Source organism: Siphateles boraxobius, unplaced genomic scaffold, assembly GCF_051911475.1.
Source record: "Siphateles boraxobius isolate OS27281-9 unplaced genomic scaffold, OSU_SipBor_1 41, whole genome shotgun sequence".
Lineage (NCBI taxonomy): Eukaryota > Metazoa > Chordata > Actinopteri > Cypriniformes > Leuciscidae > Siphateles > Siphateles boraxobius.
The window spans coordinates 40,673,179-40,693,437 of record NW_027509042.1 but is presented as its reverse complement, the minus strand read 5'-3'; the positions used below and the strand labels follow the sequence as shown (position 1 = coordinate 40,693,437).

Sequence of the window (20,259 nt, the reverse complement as noted above, 5' to 3'; positions counted from 1 at the left end):
CCAGCACATTACATTTACTTAAATGATCAATATGAGATTTTTACTTGCAGAAACAGACTGTTGCACTTTATTATGAGGGTATAAATGATTTTGTTCATAGGATATTTTTCATGCACATTAGGTCTACACAATCTACTTCCGTTTCCACTAAACCTCATTTTCGTCGTTTTATTATTGATAATCTATCCACATTCTTGTTAATGTCAGAAAAATGAGAAGAAAAAAAAAGTCCACACTTCCTTACAGCACCACTGGATGGTGTCAAAGTCCACGTAACAAACCACATTGTAAATCTCAAACAAACCTTTACATTTTTGCACAAAAGCAAATAGTTTGTCTACAAGCTTTGATACTTTATTGGTTTATTTTTCACAATGCATTTCACAGACAGTCTTCAGCATATTTTCATCAAAACTGAAATCTTTTACAAATGACCTGCATGAAGAAACAGCGCTTGATGTTTGCAAGTTTTTAAGAGCGTGAGCCATTTCAGGTATTCGATCCACGATGGAGACGGCAAATTCTGCAAACATGTTGATTTTTGACATGACAGGAAGGTGATAGGCTGACAGCATACGTTCTAGTTCACTTTTTTTTTTCACTTAACGGCTAAAAACAATGAATAGTTGGGTGCAATATGCCGTAACAGATCCCTTTGTAGACAAGTGTGAAATAAAACTGCTCTTAAACTCTGCTACAGAAGACTAGAAGCCTCTTCACCTCCAACACGATTTAATTGCATCAACTTTAACACAGTTACACCACAACACCACTGTGTTCTATCACGCCAAGTACAAACAAAATAGGAAAAAAAAGAAAATAGCTAAAATTAAAAGCCTTGAAGGAACTTCATAACCAAAACATTTCATACTGAAATGAATCAAAATGGCATTCGAACAAGGTGAACGCTTCACTGACCGAATGGTAAATGAAAAAACCTCATCGACTCCTGCCTTCGCTGCCATGGAGTTCCTCGGACTACATTCTGTAATGGTGTTACGTAGCTGCGTTTAAACATGGACCACTAGCTCTACTCTGAAAGACGGTGACGACTCTGCTTGTGAGAAACTCATAGGAGGTTTAAAAAGGATTCATTCTCAGTTACGCTAACATTTCAAACACTGGGGGAGGGGGGATAAAGTTTACATTGCATCGTCTAAGGCCTTTTTCCAAACCAAACACGATTCTGTCCGTCTTCTCTTGTTCCAACGTCACTTCTCGGTCACAGAATTAACACAATCCAACTTTCTTCATTCGGTCTTTGGCTTCGCTCCGGGAATCTTGGCCTGGACCCTGTTAATGGCACATAAACAAAAGAATATGACTACAGCCCATGAGGAACATGAAGAGCACACGTTTAAACTGACTTTTTATGACTTGATTTATTAATTTAAACACTGAGATATTCGAGGGGTTTACTTTATATATTGTGTACTACTAAGATTCCATAAAAAAGCCACAGGTGTCAGTTTTTAGAATGAAAAAAAAATTAAATGACAGCAATGCGGTAGCATTTGCTTCAGATTTTGCTTACAGATTTATATGGTCAGGGTTATTATAGTGTGGCTAAAACTACAACATAAGGATAAAAGTTAAGAAAAACTTTTATTTCAGCTTGTTTATTTTTAGTGTCTTTTATATTAATAAGATATGGAAGCTTGTTTCCGCCACAGAATGAAAAATAAAAAAGGTAATTGCAACTTCTCACAATTCTGACTTTATTTCTCAGAATCGCGAGATATAAACTATTCTGAGAGGAAAAAAGTCAGTCTTTTTTTCCCCCCATAGAATTGGACTTTATAACTCGCAATTGCGACTTTATAGCTCACAATTCTGACTTTATATCTCCCAATTGTGAGAAAAAAAGTCAGAATTGTGAGATAAAAAGGTCGCTATTATTATTTATTTAGTGGTAGAAACAAGCTTCCATAAGAATACAAATAATTTAAAAAATAGGCAAAAAAAATAACTTAATTTGGTTTTTATGTATACAATTGTAGACTAAATAGTTATAGTATCATCATAAAACACTATTTTGTCTGATTCATTGAGGAAATCACCAGTTGCATGTTTCACCATGTAAACAGACTTACTTTCCCACAACATCTTTGATTTGCTTGTTCACCAGTCCGTAGTAATGGTCAATTTGTGCCTGTATTAGGAATAAGGAAGAATAATTGCCACATTCAGGTGAACAGATTTATTATGCGTTTGACACTGAAGACTCCAATAAACACTTAATATACCACGACAGCTGCCTCAGCCGGAAGTTATCATTGCATTCACAAGCCAAATAGACGTACCTGATGCTTTTCATAGACCACTGGCCAACTGAAAGCCCCTATGAGACCTAAAGAAAGAACACATTTTGAACATAATGCCATATTCTGACAGGTGACAGCAAAAAACTACAATGCATAAAAATAGGACTACATTCCCAAAATAGACATACCCAAAATAAGAAGGGTGAGACCATTGAAAAAGGCACCAACATAGGTCAAGATCCACATGAGAACTGCAAACTGAGAAGAGAAAACCACGTGTCAACATACAACCAGAGTACAACAGGCCAAAGGAAACACTTTTAGTCACATGTGACAAACGCATTTGACACACTCATGCTCACATTAGAAAAAAAGTAAGCTTCCTTCATCTTTTAAAAATGAAGTTTCAGATTGTCTACAAAGTACATTTAAACTCTTATCAACTCAAACCTCTTCCCAGAGCCAAAAATATAAAAACTAGGCTAGTGCCAACAGGACACTTAACACAATGAGATTACTCATTTTACATGTTAAGGACAGCATTTACATAGCAAGTTTTTTTTTTCTGTGAATATGGACTCAACCTTTAAACATTCGTTATACTTATTCAAACTGGGTGCATTTTTTTTTTTAAATGTAAAAATAAATAAAAAGTTTCCACAAAAAAATAAATAAAATCCCCAAATTGAAAAGAACTTTCTTAAGCAGCAAATCATGTGACACTGAAGACTGGAGTAATGATGCTTAAAATTCAGCTTTGCATTACAGGAATAAATTGAATTTCAAAATTTAAATAAGAGTTTAAAAATTTTATATTATTTCACTATTTTTACTGTATTTTTTTTATCACAAACACAGCATTGGTGAGAAGACTTTTAAAAGTGAAAAGTTGTTCACCCAAACATAAAAATGGTAATTTACGAGTCAAAAAGAGGGTAAAAATGATAAATAAAAATGCTTAATAACTAACCATTTTCATAAATTGACATCATAAACAAACGCATTTCACTTGAACTAAAATAGAATAAAAGAAGGGTATGCAGACACTTTTTTAGAAAGCTGACCCAATAAATGGCAGAACCTGTTCAAAACCCACCGGCACATAAAGGGTTGCTCGTAACTGGACACGTCACTCAATATAGCCGTCTGACCACAGAGAGACTGAATGCTGTAGAAGACCTCCAGAGCTCTGAAAGGGCAGTGGGGTCTGGCTGTAACTCGACCCATAGCCCATAACCAGCACCCCCTTCACAGGGCAGTAAATCTCCATACACGGATGCTTCCATCCACTGGGCTCCCCTGCGTTTGAGACGTGGGCCAATGCAGCGCCAAGAAAAGCCATGAGGTGCTGATTTAACATTAATGTTAGTGGTGCTTTTCCATTACGCCATAAACTTTGCTTAGAACAGGGCGACTCCTTAACGTCAGACATTTTGACGGAAGATTAAGCAGCGCTTATCCCAGGATTTAGTATACCAGAGTCCAAGTTGTGCTCTTATAGACACAGTGAATTTTCAGGACTAAGGTCATAAGCGCTATAAATGGTTGATGACAGAAGTAGTAACATTAATATTTTCAATGTTTCGTTTAGGGATGTACCGAAATTTAGGCAATTTTCAGTTTGACGCCAAAATGGTTGACCGAAACAGTGACGTTTAGAGGTGAAGCAAGTGATTTCTGAGAAACACTTGATATTTGAAATCAACCCAAAACAAACACACCCCTCCCTTCAAGGCTCCGCCCCCAAAATGCACGAACACTGAAAGCAAGAGTGGATGTCTCCTGAGTTTTGATTGAAACTAAGCAAAATAATGCTTCACGAAAAATAAAGTGAAGATGTACACTCTTGAACAAAAAAATGAACAATACTGTACAAGCAACCAACAATGACGCTCCGAACTGTCCTGTTACTATAGATAATATTACAAAAATTGCACATCTTGGTTCTGTGAAACATAACTAATATCTCAAAGTAATTACGAGTAATATTGGTTTTGCTATGTACATAAACAATGCAGTGTTTCAACCACAGAAAGAAGTCAATAAACAGCTTGTAAACAATATGTCCAGTAACGTAACATTTACCTCATGAAAGCCATTCAATGTCCATATTTTTCTAGGTAGCTAGAGCAGCATTTAGCTAAAACTATATGCACTATTAAATAATATATTTTTACTTAACCTGTTAGTAATGTCTTCGTTTTTTTTAAATGTTTGAATAAATTTGTCTTCAATTTCTTGGTGAAATATAAACATTTAAATGATGGCTATAATTTGAGTAGAAACAATTCTATTATTAAAAAAGGTAATAAAAACTGCTTTGTGGCCAGCAAATTATTTCTGAGTTAATTATGAAATAAACTAGCGTCACTAATTTTTTTATTTTAATAATTTACAATCACTTATTTATTCAATTAAAAAACATTAGTCCGTTCAGATGTGTAAAATTAATTCAGATTGTGTTATGTTGGCAAGTCACTTATGTCTAACGCAAAAAGTAGTTTTGTGCCTCCAAAAAGGAGGTCTTTTTGATCTGAATGGTGTGCGCAAAACACTTGAGTTGCCAGAGACTTGACATCCCACCGCCTGGAACACAACTGAATCCCGTTTCAGTCCCTCCAGAAAAACGCGATTATGCGATCACATGATTTAGTGCATAATCAGCCAAAGTCTGCATATATGCGGGGCCGCATTTTTTCATATATGCCGCACTTTCGCCGCATAAATTGACGATTTCCATGCAAAATATGCGGGGCTTGCATGATTTTATAATCCTAGCATTTTTGTTGCAAAAAAAATCATATATCTTAGCAGAAAGTTGAAAAATGTTGCGTTTGCTCCACACAAGAGCAGCCATTTCCCCCTGTTGCCATGGGAACGTTATGAAGTGACGTAATTACGCGACGTGAACATCGAAAAGCTGTAAAACAGGAGCACACTTTATTTTTTTATATATTTTTTTTATATTTTATTCATTAATTTTTACAGAAGTGGTAGCATATTCCTTTTGTAAAGCTACAGAACTTGTTTGACTCAATGTTTTGTAAGTTTGATGCTTTTATTAAGGTCTGAAATAGAACAAGATGAACTGAAATATTCCAGCACTTTCTGTGATGTAGTATGCTTGCTTATCATAGGAAGTAATAAGAAATGACTCTTTACATTAAGGTAGTATCCTAGTGAGAACAGGGTGTTTGGGGGGGGGGGGGGTTATATTTTTTCTCTCTTTTTCATCAAACCAGTTTTTGCAAGTTCCCGCAATTTGATCGCATAAAATTGCATAAATATCCCATATATTCCATCGCACTTTAAGAAAACGGGCCGCAAAATCAAGGATTTTTGCCCGCAACAGTCACAAAAAAACTCAGCATTTTTCTGGAAGGACTGCCTTTTCAAGCACCTCCATACTTGACAAACCACAAAAAACTACTTTTAAAATAGGAAATGACAGAATATTTACGTTCATTTTTACAGCGGGATTAGTATTACCTGAGATAATTTTTCTAGACTTGTTTTTACTGCAGGTAAAAGTCGCCATAATCTTTACTCGCATTGTCCTGAGATGGCACATTTGGACAGGAATAAAATCACTGAGAAGCTCTGATAATCACTACTTTACCCCACCTCTCCAAGTTAAACTAGTCCTGTCCGAATAGGGCTATAGTATTATAATTAATTTTTGGTTTAAGTCATTTGTGCATCATTTGCCACAATAGCTGAACTAAATACACAAAATGCATTAGTAGCACATGCAGTTCTTTTTGAATGGTCCAGACATTAGAACTAGAATGGCCTCAACATGGCAACGCGGGCATCAGAGCAAAACATAGTGAGCTGAAAAGTGTAGTTCAGCTATTCATTCAAGATCATTCAGCCCTGCAGCCAACCTTGTCATGTGACAGCCTTCTAAAAGAGCATCACATGACTAAAGACTGGCATTCCTCATTGCTAGATCACAGCTGATTCTTTAACCCCCCCACCCCCGAGAGAGCGAGAGAGATCTTTGGCACCATTTCTATCCCATCAGAGCTCAGTCCAAATCCCCTCAGCCTGATCAACAAAGGCTGCTTTGTGGAGCCGTCCATGACCCTCTCCTGCAAAACATGAGCAAACACCCCAGACCTGACCACCAACCCGCTCTACCAAAAACAAATGGGAGGCCATGTCTCTTACTCTATTCTTGATTCCCCCCTTTATGATTTCAGTTAAAAACAGTAATATTGTGAAATATTACCATTTACAAATTTGAATACATTTTAAAAATGTCAATTGTGATCTTTCAGCTTCATAACTCCAGTCTTCAGTGTCACATGATCCTTCATAAATCATTCTAATATGATTGATTTGATGCTCAAGAAACATTTCTCATTATTATCAATGTTGAAAGCAGTTGTGCTGCTTACCGTTTGTGAAAATATGTTTTTCCTTTTTTTTTTTATACGATTCTTTAATACATAGAAAGTTCAAAAGAACAGCATTTATTAGAAATAGAAATCTTTGTAACAAAAGTTTACACTGTCACATATGTCCTTGCGGAATAGAAGTATAAATAGACTTGAACGGTGGTGTACAAACTACAAAGTTTGTAGAATAGAAGGAATAGAAGTATAAATGGATTTGAATGTGATGATGCAATTAAAAGAAACAAGCAGAAGTTGTACCTTTTCCTTGACACTAAAGGCCAATTTCTAGCTTAAATCTTGATATCAAATTCAGCATTAACTGTACAGTTTACAAGGGCATTATTGTTCACCCACCTCATGAAAAACATCAAGACAACAAGATTTATTTCCCAGTCTTCACCAAGAGAGCTAGCCTGGGAAAACCCAGACGAACTTCCGGCAAATTTAGATTTGCTCTGCAAGTTACTGGCGAAGAGCCCATTTCCAATCTTTCCAAATCGAGGCACCAATCACAAACGTTGAGGCGGGCTTAAACAAGATGACGGTCGATCTGATTGGTCTTAAGGTCTATGTAATTGCTTATAGAGGCATGAGCTACGTCCGTTGGTGACGCCCCTTTGGAAATGAGCTGTGAATGAACCTTCCCCAGACCCTAACTCAGTTATGGCGCTTTTCCACTGCATGATACGGCTCAGTACGGTTCGGCTCGGCACGGTTCGGCTCGCTTCGCCTTTCCACTGCGTGGTACGACCTGGCTCGGCACGGCTCGGTTCGCTTTAGCTCGGTTGCTTTTCCACTGCAGTTGGTACCGCTTCAAAGAGGGTGGGATTATGACTGATCGTTATAGTTTATCCGCTCCTCGGCAACCAACAAGAGGAACGTCTGCGCTTCTCGTCCACTGACCACGATTCAGCCGTTTCTTTTTTGGACGTTTTTTTTTCTTCAAGCAAGTCAAACAAGTAGTTTTAAAACAGGTGCTACAGCAGTGGCTGTTACTGGCTATTTAAATCTAACGGGTTTGATTTCTCACAAATACAATGACGCTTGTAATGACGATTTTGTCTGTCTGACCAATCAGTGATCTACAGTGCTTCCACGTCACATTTTAGTATCGGTACGGTACGCTTGGAACCTCAACAGAGGTGGTACCATTTAAAGCGAGCCGAAGCGAACCGTACAGTACCATGCAGTGGAAAAGCGCCACAAGTGAGCCGTACCGAGCCGAGCCGTACCGAACCGTACCATGCAGTGGAAAAGCGCCATTACTGAGACTGAGAAGGGTCTGGTTTTAACCAGGCTACCAGAGAGCAGTTATGGAGCGCCAAATCAAATAAAAGAGCATAAGCTGAGAAAGAACGATCAGGATTTTATTTCCTCCGGTCTTCTAGAACAAACCTTGAGTGAGTCCACCAAATCCTCCACCAGGAAGAGTCGTCGCAGCTCTTTAACAATGGTGTTGATGTGCACCAGAACTGTGTCGCTGTACTTATGGACCGTCTCCGTAGGGATCGCGATATCCTTATCCAGATACATCCTGTACAGAAGACAGACAGAAGAGACTAAAGCTCCGTTTTATGAACCTAGTGAGCAAGCAAGACATTGAAATTTCATGCTAAAACACAAATTAACATTTATGATTAGTGCCCTTTTTGGTTAGTCATCAAGTTAGGAAGACCATGACATTTAACTAGTTTTACAATCCTTCCTTTTCTTACAGGTAGAGCTGCATGATTAATCGTTAAAAGATTTGCCATCTTGATCTTAACACCCCACGCAATCTTATTTTTTTCATGTCAACAATTCAGCAGTTTATTAAGGCTTTGAAAAGTATGATCACGGAGGAACATTCAAATCTGCGTTCACGCTGCCGCTGACCCAGAGAGAGCAGTTGTCATGCATTTGTATTAAACAGCTCCTCAAATAGTCTTCAACCATACCATAATTCCTACAATAATTCATATTAAATCACAGAAGTACTGGGATAAAAGTTTATAGTTTGGATATAAACAATGTGTGATTTCTACGACGATCAAAATGGAGTAAATCACCTTTTGAAACTTGACACTTAAAGTAAAGATTACATCATTACACCAGTAGGTGGCGACAAGTGACAAATGCATTTGTTATTGAATCATTTATTCAAGAGACGTTCAAAAACGCTGATTTATCCAGAAGGTGTAATGAAACAAGTGAAGTCTTTATGAGTCAGTCATTGAACACTCAATAAAACATTTTAATTTTAAAAATTAATCAACTTTTAGTTAACTATTCAGAATCATGGGAGAATATATCCTAGGGCTGGGTAAAAATATCGATCCATCAATGCATTGCAATTATTTGTTTCTCAATTCAATATCGATTCATCAAATCCTTAGCCTGGGTTTCCCCATACTGCCTTACGCAGCGCGATTCAATTCACGCTGAAAGGCAGTCTGGATACCATGGCCAGATTTTTCGCCTCATTTAGGGAACCAATCACAGAACGGGGAGGGAGCAGCTAGACGATGACGAAATCTATGCGACACACGGAAACAGTTTGTTTATATCGATTTAACATGGCTGAAGACGCGAAGCTACTCTTTGATGCAGCCTTAGAACAATGTTTAAGTAGTTTAGAATGCAAGTTCATTTTGAAAAAAGAACAGCTTTCGGCGTTAAACCATTTCTTAAACAAGAATGATGTTTTTGCCCTGCTACCAACAGGCTTTGGAAAAAGTCTGATATATCAACTAGCCCCGTTAGTGGCTAAGGCAATGGGGCTTCGCGAGACCCCAGTCGTCATAGTTGTTTCGCCATTAATCGCCTTAATGGATGACCAGGTACAGGAGGCTGTTAAGCTTGGAATTTCTGCCACTCAGCTGAGTCATGATAAAGAAAATGCGTTTAAAAATGGTCGATACCAACTTCTGTTCGGCAGTCCCGAGGCCTGGATGAGCGCAAAGTGGCAAGACATGTTAGCCAAGGAGTTCTATAGAACCAACCTGATAGGCATCGTTGTAGATGAAGTCCATTTAACATATAAATGGTAAGTGGTATTTATTAATATCTTATTGTCATTATGTCTGTAGACTTCTTCCTTGTCTAATTTCTGTCGCTCTACATACGTCATCTGGTATAATCGAAACGATTGGCTATGAGCTACGTAAAGGCATATTTGATAGACATTCTTAGCACCCAATAAACTGCGACGGGCATTCTGAAACCACGCCTCAAATACGAGAAATTGCGCATGTGGTTCCCAGACCCAATTCTCAACGAGATTGGGTCTGGCGTTAGCCAGGCTATCAAATCCTATGAATCGATTCAACCCACCGACCAGTGGCGGCGCTGTGGGCAACACTCTAGTGAGAGCGTTCATTGTTGTACAAGACACGCTTTACCAAAACAGCAAGATGATGGACAGCAGCTGCACTTCGATCAAGCCTGCACCACCAACCAGGGACAACATTAGGCCTATTTTAGGGGGGCTGAAGCTACCCCAAAATGTTCCTAAGCCCCCCTAAATGATAATAAGAACAACAAGTCTCCGAGAGTCTCCCGCATATTGATAGCAGCTCCCTGATGTCCGCAAATTAGTTCAAATCTCCCGGAATCTAGAGCTCGCGAGCTCCAAACCGCGTAGCGTGCGCACAGCAGAGAGGGAGAGAGCGAGAGTCCTTGCGTGTGTGTGCAAATGTGCGCGCGTGTGCCTCACAAAGCGCCTTTTTTTTTATGAGTATGCACATTTTGGGCTTCGGTTTACATTTCTTTTATAAATGTATAGAAAGAAATATACTTTCTACTACTTAGTTACATGCACTTTAGAGGTGTTAATAAAGCACCTGTTTGTTACAGTTTTGGTTTGTATTCAACATGTACAATATTGTACAGTTTGTTCTGCTAAACCCATGACAGGAAACATGCTGGGGTCAATTTGTTCGTAAACATTGGTAATACTGCACACATTATTTAAAATAATACTCAGGCACTTAATTACTTGTGTATTTACTTATTGAATCGATATCGAAGCCAATAAATCAATATCGAATCGAAATTGAATCGTGAAATTCCTAACAATACCCAGCCCTAATATATACAGTAGTCAACATTTCAAGTGGATCAAAACCTTTCATCAAGGTTATACATGAATTTTGATAACACGTTCTTGTCATAGAACAACTTTGATTCACTTTTTTGATCCACTTCAAATGTTGACGTGTGCGTATGGTTCTCTGTAAAAGAATGTTTAAAGTGTAACTCAACCCCATGGTCAGAGCATAACTCCACCCAATGGCAATATTTGAAAAATGCTGAAAAAGTGGGCAGAGCCCAGCGGAGACGAACCGAGGTCTAGGGCTGAGCGGGGGGTCGATTGTGTCCCCATCACTTTTGAAACATCTCGTGGCACGGCTGTACCAATACAAATAAATAAAACATCTCCAGTTAACTCTAGCAGAGCATTAAGCGTTTGTTTGTTATATAAGAGGCGATCTAGCGCTAAAATGTCTTTTTGAAATGAAGTGATCAAAGTGCTCATAGCCGCCGCGACGTAGGTACGTAGATTCCCCTTGTGGCTCGCGCACAGTCTTCACAAAGATGTGCGCTTCAATCCGTCACGGAGAGACTATTCGTTCCAGTGAAGTCAAAAAAATACAAAATAATGCACACAAACATGTCCCTGCTTGATATCAAAACCGATTATGTTTATCAGTGGTTGTATGAGGAAAAAAATAAACTATACTTCTTAGTGCGGGAGAACCCAGAACCTGACACGCTTGGCAAAAGTTCTGCCACTGGACCATTATAGTACATGCGTAGAACAGTCGGATCTATGCATTTATTCACGTGAAAATTCTCCGCACTCACAACATATTAGATCTCATTAAACGACAAATTAAACACAATGTACTATTTAAATCGATTGCTGGGCATTGTAATGTTATTGTACATACATCCGATTTATGATTTAGCATTGTATTAGACGTTTTTACACCATATATCATACAATTAAAACACTTTATACCCAAATGTCAAAACATTTAATGTTAAAAAACAGAATCAATGAACAGCACTAATAAATCCCCAATCATTAACTAAAAAAAAAAAAACACTTTTAGGGTTTTGTTACGCTTTATATATAAAAAAAATTTCATTCTCGGTTTTAAATCTGACGACGCATCTAAAATACGGTTTGTTGAAAATAATGCGTAAAACAGACAGGGTTAGGATAATGTATAATGTAACTTTTTTTGTGGTGCAAGGAGTTGATGCCCAATAGAGCATTTCAAACTACCACTTATGAGGTTACATTTCAATTATAATGTTGCCTTTTGTTCACTGAATAGTCAGCTACTTTCAAAGCGGCTCACTAGGTTTTTGAGCCAAGCCTAGCAGTTTGCAATATTGGGGTTTTCATTTACTTTTGATCAATTTCCAAAACAACTTCAAGAATCTTCAAGTGCTCAGATTTGCACAGCAGAGGGATTAAAAATGTTGGCAGGGAGTCAAAGCCAACAACGCCCAGAAGCTAAGCTCCACAGATCTACCTCCTTACATAAACTGATCGAAGCAGGATTATCCTAAACGTTTTACACTCAGGCGACGCAAAGCGAACGAAACATGGAGTGGAAAAATGTGAGCCTGATGCAGTCACGATATTCATGCAACAACTGTGTGCGTTCCTCACTTGAAGGGGTGTCCATCCTCTGACTTCTGAACAGCCTGTAAAATGCCTTTGTATATCCTGAAGGAGATGGTGACAGACAGCAGGGCAAGGGCCACGTAGGAGAGAACACTGATAATACTGCAGACGCTGAGGGACAGCAGCAGGAACAGACTGGCTCCAAACACCACCCCCGTCCTCTGCAGATCTCGCCAGTACAGCAGGTCCACCACTGCCGGCACAAAGAAGAGTTACGTCAACCCTCGACCGACACATGATGAAACTTTTGTGATTAAAGGGATAGATCACCAAAAAATTATCATCATGTCATTCATTTACTCACCTCATGTCGTTTCAAACCCGTGAGACTTTCATTCATCTTCGGAACACAAGTGAAGACATTTATGTAATCCGAGAGCTTTCGTCCGTCCATTGACAGCTACGCAACTATCACTTTGATACTTCATGTGAACAAAAGCCTAAATTTAATCTGTTCATCGTATAAAGCGATCGAGTCTCTTCAAACAATTTGGACTAAACTGCTCAATTCATATGGACTAGTTTTACAATGGCTTTATGAACTTTTGGATTGTCAAAGTGGTAGTTGTGTAGCTGTCAATGAAGAGACAGAAACCTGATTTCTTCAAAAATATCTTCATTTCTGTTCTGATTCTGAAGATGAACGCAAGTCTTATGGGTTTGGAGGAACATGAGGGTAAGATGACAGAATCTTAATTTTTTGGTTGAACTGTCTCATTAATACAGAAAGGAATAAACACTTTTAAAAGCACATCCATATAAGCATGTTTACACAATTTTCATAAGCAAGAAATTCTCATCTCATGACCTTAATTTTTTTGATTGCGAAAGCAAGTGAATGAGAATTAAGGAGTTAAATTACTATGTAGAACAAAAAAAAAACAAATTAGTTTATATTAAGGCATCTTCTTATATATATATTAGTGAAAGCATTAAAAAAACAATGAGCCATACATTATAATATTTACTGACCTATAATGTTAGTAAATAGGTTCATTGATCTATATGGCTACACTTTACAATAAGGACTCATTTGTTACCATTGGTTAATGTTTAACTAACATTAACTGACCATGAGCAATATATGCGTTATAGTATTTATTAATCTTTGTAAATATTAGTTGATAAAAATTACAACCATTCATGTTTGTTCATGTTAGTTGACAGCACATTCATTTTTATAAATAAAACTTTATTTTAATAAATGTTTATAACATTTACTAATACATTAAGATTAATTAAATGCTGTAGAAGTATTGCTCATCATTAGTCCATGTTAACAAATGCAGTTATCTAATGAAACCTTATTGTAAAGTGTTACCAATAATTTTAACAGATATAACTATTGATTTAAATAAAAGGGTAAACCTTGAAATGAACTAACAAAGATTAAGAAATGCTTTTAGAAGCGGATTTTATTATGGTTTGGTTCATGTTAAGGGTTGTTTACAATAAAACATTTCTCTATAACAACCATATGCAAAGGTGATTACTTTAAATACTTGTTTTAAACAAAATGATAGCAGAAATATCCAATACCTATTGACAATTTGTAGATCTTCAGAAGGGATGTTACGCCAAATTGCGTCAGTTAGTTGTCAGATAAGACATTTAGTCAAAAACGTTGATATGAAAAATGACCTTTTAATTAACATTATACCTTTATTTTGGAATAAAGCCTTAACCAGAATGCAAATCTTAATCAGAAAATGTACTTGTAAACATGGCCAGTGTTTAAGAAGTTGAACAGGAAAGAGGATCTTTAAAAATGGGAAAACTGCTATGGATGGTTATTATGGCTTCACAGATGAGCATGTGGAACAAATCATTTTAATATACAAATGACTTGTGACCACACTGAACATCAAAAATAAGGCACACATTCATCAAGGACACCATGGCATGTTTCATGGTGTGATCATGTTCAATTCGGACTTTACAGCAAACCTAGACAGTTCGTGCAAGAGGGACGATAAAAATAGGACAGAAACCTCACAGTCAGTCAATGACCCTTCAATAATTAAACCTAATCTACTATGTGCCAACATATCTGATCAGAGTTCATGACAAGTCAGCATGCATACGCCATCTTCTCACTGCTTTCCCAAAAGACAAACATAATCACACAAAAGGCAGTGTATTTAATCAATAACTGAGAAGTAACGTTACTTTGGTTCGTTCAGGAAAACATGCTGCCCTTCCTCTTGTACTCTTGCCTACAGACCGTTGCATAAGCTTATCGAAAATGAACAGTTCACAAAGTATTAATATGTCACATCTTCGAAGCTCAACAATGCATGCATATCTGCTCATAAATATTAATGTGTACTATTATATTGCATCCGTCAAAATACGACAAGTCGAGCGGCCTTATCTAAACCCCCGGAACATAACCTGCATTTTATCCTCATGATTTCATTCTGAATATCGACAGTGCTCCTAAACACACTTTGCAATACAAATACATAAATCAACAGCAGCACGTGGAGGAGGGAGGAAATTACAGGCCGTTTAAAGGTCTAACTCACTAACTAACCTTGTTTGGAATCCATGTCTCTCATCTGCGATCAGACAGCTTGGGCCAAGAACACACGAGAAGCACGCGACTTCAATGACAAATAGAGGTTCCGGTTGAATGGGATGATTTTTAAAACAAAAGTCCCTCAATAGTCCAGTACATAAAAGTCCGCTTAAATCCAAATCATAGGCAATTTTGGCCCATAAAAAAAAAAAAAAAAATTAAAATAAAAAGCAGAAACAAAAATATTTGACAAAGTTTACTTCATAAAAGTTCACTATTAAAAAAATAAAATCTTATTTACTTTTTACTAATATGTCTTTGAATTGTCCAACTCTAATATGGATTGCTAGAGAGCACATGTTGATAGATTACATATACACCACATTTTAAAAGTCTGGGGTCGGTAAAAAAAATGTGTTTAAAATGTTGGCTGCATTTATTTAATCAAAAATACAGTAAAACTAATATTTTGACATATAACAACAAGTTAAATGAACACTTTTCTATTTGAATACATTTTAAAATGTAATTTATTCCTGTGGTGAATTTTCAGCATCATTACTCTGATCTTCAGTGTCATATGATTCTTCAGAAATCATTCGAATATATCGATTTGCTGCTCAAGAAACATTATCAAACGTTGTGAAATAATTTAGTAGAAATCAGTTACTTTTTTCTTTGATTAGGCAGTTTAGAACAGGATTTATTTGAAATGGAAATCTTTTGTAACATTATAAATGTCTTTACGGTCACCTTTAATCAATTTAATGTGTTCTTGCAAAATAAGTTTTTTTTATCTTACTGACCCAAAACTTTTGAACAGTAGTGCATTACATGTTCATCATTAAATGTCAGAAATATCTAAGACTAAACGGTTGAGAACCAGTGATAAGTATAACCAGTTATTTGTTTCTCATTGTTACTCAAACAAACTATAAAGCGTTTCTGAAACCAAATGTACAATGACAAGACAGAACGACAAATGTGAACTCAAAATGGCCAAATCTTATCCAGTCACCATATTACACAGGCCCTGAAGTCAGACACAATGTATCCATCCAGGAAACAAATCCGTAAGCCAACATTCACAATGGTTCACAGAAGTTTACATCAGACGTCAGTCTTCATTACATGTTCCCAGCTTGATTTCATGGCACAATCAGTGCCAACTTGCATAAACAATTTAAATAGCAATGCGGGCCCTCCCGAACATCTAGAACGCAATGACAAATGATGCCAAACACACAAAAATTATAAATAAAACTAAACTAATTTTTGCTTAACTCAGCATCGTATAATTTTCAACTTCTTTTAAAATGCACTGAATTCAGTATATATACAGTCAGTTCAACATTTTGTGCAGCAAACAGGCAGTTTGCCAATAGCATTCTCTGGCAGAGGGATAAATGCTTGCCGTTGCAATATGCTTTGTAATCAAGACATCCCAGACCATTTACTCAAGGCAACTAGAACATTCTCTCCCACAAGAACCTTTGCAAGCAAGACCACAAAACCAAGCAAAACTCACTCACAGCTTTATCTAATAACATTTATGGAAAAGGCAAGCAGAAAAATCATAATTTTAGTTCATTTTCAGGCCGATTAGGGCAAAACAAGCATTTATACCCTGTTCTTTCCAGTGCTTTATCTCCATCCCAGAGGCGGTCATAGAAGTCGTGTTATCTGAATTGGCGTGCATCAGTCATACATTCCAGTCAAGAGTCTGCAGAAGAGGTGGTCGGGGGTGAGGAAGCAGGTACGAGTCTCTGGCTGGGGCAGGACAGGACTGAAGGGTAGAGAGACACTACGGCTCTCCTAGCAGATCACGTTCTGCAAAGGCCAGCACTGCTGAGGTCAGCTGACCACATTCAAAGGTGTTGAACACGGTGTACTAGTAACATGAGGTTTCAGCACAGCATCAGCTGGATCAGACTAAATGGCCATCAGTTGGGTTCACATATGTACTACATCACAAAAATGACATCCACATTTTTTTTTATGAAGATGCAGTTAGCATTTCGGATGCAATTTTCGACCTGTCCCAAGTACCTCGTTTATTATGATGAAATTAGTGTTTTTAGTAGAGACATTTAGATTTAGGAGTAGGCTGGGCATTGACACATATCATGATGTGATAGATTCATTTGTACGTATTAGGTACAGTAAACGCTAATTTAGCAATTTTTTTTCTTTGAGAAATTGACAACTGATTTGTATAAAAATTTAAATTGCACGTACGAGAGTTATTACAATAATAGCATTATACATTTATAATGCCATTTATGTTTTACTACACATTTAAAAAAAAAAGTAAATGTTTAGTGGTGGTTGTCATGAACACTGGTTTCCATGATGGATTTATTCAAAACTTGCATTAAATAATGAAGAACAGATTAAGCAAAAATATAATGAATATTTAATATGGTGCTTATATTTAGCAAAATGCTCTGTAGGGTTAAATAAAAACTACAACAAAATCCTAAAAATAGTAGTAAAAATAATAATAAAGGTGACAAAGGCAAATAACAAAATATTACACAAAGACGTTGGAAGACGGGGGGGGGGGGGGGGGGGGGGAAATTGGAAAAGGCAGCTTTTCATAAATAATGACATATGCAATAAAATTATGAAGCTGGTGTGTGCAATAATCTGGTTTGGGCCCAATTGGAAATCAAGAGTTTTTGTTTAGTCATGACATTAATTTGTACCCAAAAAAATTGGCTAACAAAATGTGGGTGAGAGATTGTTATTCGGACACAGTCTGCCCTTTAGACTGTAACGTTTATGACAGGCTTTCATTGAAGCAGCGATGTATAATGGATGATTTATGAAGCCACTTTCATTGCGTTTTCTAAATAAAATCGGTCTCAGAACTAAATGACTTGTGCTCAGTCTGTTGTTTACAACAGGTATAGGCTATGTGAACATTTAACATTTGATCATAGTTTATTCGGATTTTTACATAGAACTATAAATTAATTTGAATACATTTTATTTTAATATAAATAGAGACTGACACGAGATTGCTTGCACAAATATTCCACACGATGGCAGTATAAGGACACAATCAAGATGACGTTGAAACATTTGACAATTTCTCAATGATCATCGTATCATAATGCAGTTTAGTACACGCACGCAGTAAAGTGGGTAAAAAGCTATTTTTAATTAGAATCACATTAGATAAGGCCTTATTCTATGGTACTTTTGCATTTATAACAGATTGTAATCCGTTCGTACCCCTAAGCATCCGTTCAAATGCTACGCCAAGCAATATAAATAGGAGAATTAAATTTGATCAAAACACCAAACTGTGTTATTGCAATAGACAAGATAGGTAAAACGTCACTTAAGTCTTAATACAGGGTAACGTGAATTATTTAAACGGATCTGACGTCATGGCAATACTGGTGTTACATGTTGGGTGGATAACTTGGCTTAAGTTTTGATAACATTTTATATTCGGTGGTGGTGATAACACTTAGATCCCCGATTGAAAATCAAACCTGAATGATAAGTTTCAAATGCATAATGTACTTACATGAACACGAAGATTTAGATGATGTGACTGTTGTTTTCTCTTCTTTTTCTTCTGATTTTGTCGGTTTTGTTGTTGATTCTCCAAAAGTACCGATCAGTGCTGGCTTGGCAGCTTCTGGTCCTGGTTTAGAGGTGGATGGTGGTTCTGGTTCTGAAAAGTCCAGCAGTGGCTCTTCGTTACGTGGCAGTGTGGACCTGTGCCTCTCGAGCGCATCTTTCGCTCCTCCGGCCAGATCTAAAATATCATCCACCTCAGGAACATCCGCCGCTGCCTCTCTAAGCGAGAAATCAGTCCCTTCATCCAGCAGAGAGTTCGCGTGTTTGCCTGCTCGGTGTTCTTCTTCATGCTGCAAGCCATATGAAGGTGTCGTGGAGCTTATTTGATCATCCATTGTTAACAGTAACTTTACACCGCTATATAAAAGTAACTTATTGTGATTGAAAACGAGTCCTTTTGATTAAAGAAGATGTATTTTCAAAACTTCTTCAGCACACCAGCGAGAGTACGTAACGCGGGCCTAAACCGCAAAAACGGCTCAACTGTTTCTGTTTGACTAGAGAGACGCTTAGTTAGAGGAAGTGTATGTAAACTCGGTTAACTCTTTTATTGGCTGAACGGTGAAAAGGGGCGGTTCGGTGACGCCCAAACACCTCCATATGTGCTACTCTACGCTCTTAATTAGGGGAAGTGTATGCAGTTTTCTGGTATTTGATTGGGTGAGGAGTGAAAGTGGGCGGGATATAGCCGCGCCCATACTTTCTCTTCCTGAACAGAAAAGTTTGTGGAACTGGAAAATGGCCGTGTGATGCATTTCAAAAAGCTTACAATTCACAAATGCACTGGTTGGTTATATTTGATTTCTATGTAGACGATAGGTTGATACAGTGCAGGTCAAACGTTTTGAAACATTACTATATTTAATGTTCTTGAAAGAAGTCTCTTATGCTCATCAAGCCTGAATGTATTTGATCAAAAGTAGGCCCACAGAAAAAACGGCAATATTGTGAAATAGAATTACAATTTAAAATACTTTGTTTTCTATTTTAATATACTTTAAAATATAATTTATTTCTGTTATGCAAAGCTGAATTTTCATCAGCCATTACTCAGTCTTCAGTGTCACATGATCCTTCAGATATCATTCTAATATGCTGATTTGATAGTTAGAATCAATGTTGGAAACAGTTTTGCTGCTTAATATTCTTTTGGAACCTGTGATACTGTTTTCAGAATTCATTTATTAATAAAAAGTTAAAAGGAACAGCAATTATTCAATATAGAAATATTTTCAATTTAAATATTCACTATCACTTTTTAATATTTTAACATCCTTGCTGAATAAAACTATTCATTACTTTCAAAAAAGAAAGAAAAAAAATACTGTCCCCAAATGTTTGAACATTAGTGTATATTGTTACCAAAGATTTATATTTTAAAAACTTTTTTTTTTTTACCTTTTATTCATCAACAAATCTGAAAAATTGTATCACGGGTTATAAAAAAATTATTAAGCAACACAACTCTGATAGTATTGATAACTAATCAGCATATTAGAATGATTTTTGAAGGATCATGTGACACTGAAGACTGGAGTAATGGCTGATGAAAATTTGGCATTGCATCTCAGAAATTAATTATATTTTAAAGTATATTCAAGAAAACCATTATTTTAAATTGTAAAAATATTTCACAAATGTCACTGTTTTTTGTGTATTTTTGATCAAATAAACGCAGACTTTCAAAAACGTACTTTCATGTTTTTCAGTAATTCAAATGAAAAAGTGAAACTAACTATATACATTTGCATGATTGTATTTTTCAGAGGGCTGACATTTCTGTATTTAAAATGC

General features: G+C 36.8%; 1 protein-coding gene across 3 annotated transcripts; it reads right to left on the bottom strand.

Annotated features, from left to right (window-relative positions):
* Positions 1 to 332: 332 nt before the first annotated feature.
* Positions 333 to 19,001, bottom strand: rtn4a (reticulon 4a). 3 transcript variants are annotated; one of them, XM_077199728.1, is made up of 7 exons: positions 18,410 to 19,001; positions 12,333 to 12,540; positions 8,063 to 8,201; positions 2,453 to 2,522; positions 2,304 to 2,350; positions 2,094 to 2,152; positions 333 to 1,293 (listed from the first exon to the last, which is right to left on the bottom strand). In XM_077199728.1, exons 1-7 carry the CDS (start codon positions 18,798 to 18,800, stop codon positions 1,251 to 1,253), a joined length of 957 nt encoding a protein of 318 aa, XP_077055843.1. In that variant the 5' UTR covers positions 18,801 to 19,001; the 3' UTR covers positions 333 to 1,250. The 3 variants fall into 3 exon arrangements, with proteins under 3 accessions (XP_077055843.1, XP_077055845.1, XP_077055846.1); XM_077199730.1 differs by lacking the exon at positions 18,410 to 19,001 and adding an exon at positions 16,495 to 17,413; XM_077199731.1 differs by lacking the exon at positions 18,410 to 19,001 and adding an exon at positions 14,884 to 14,992.
* Between the last annotated feature and the right edge of the window lie 1,258 nt (positions 19,002 to 20,259).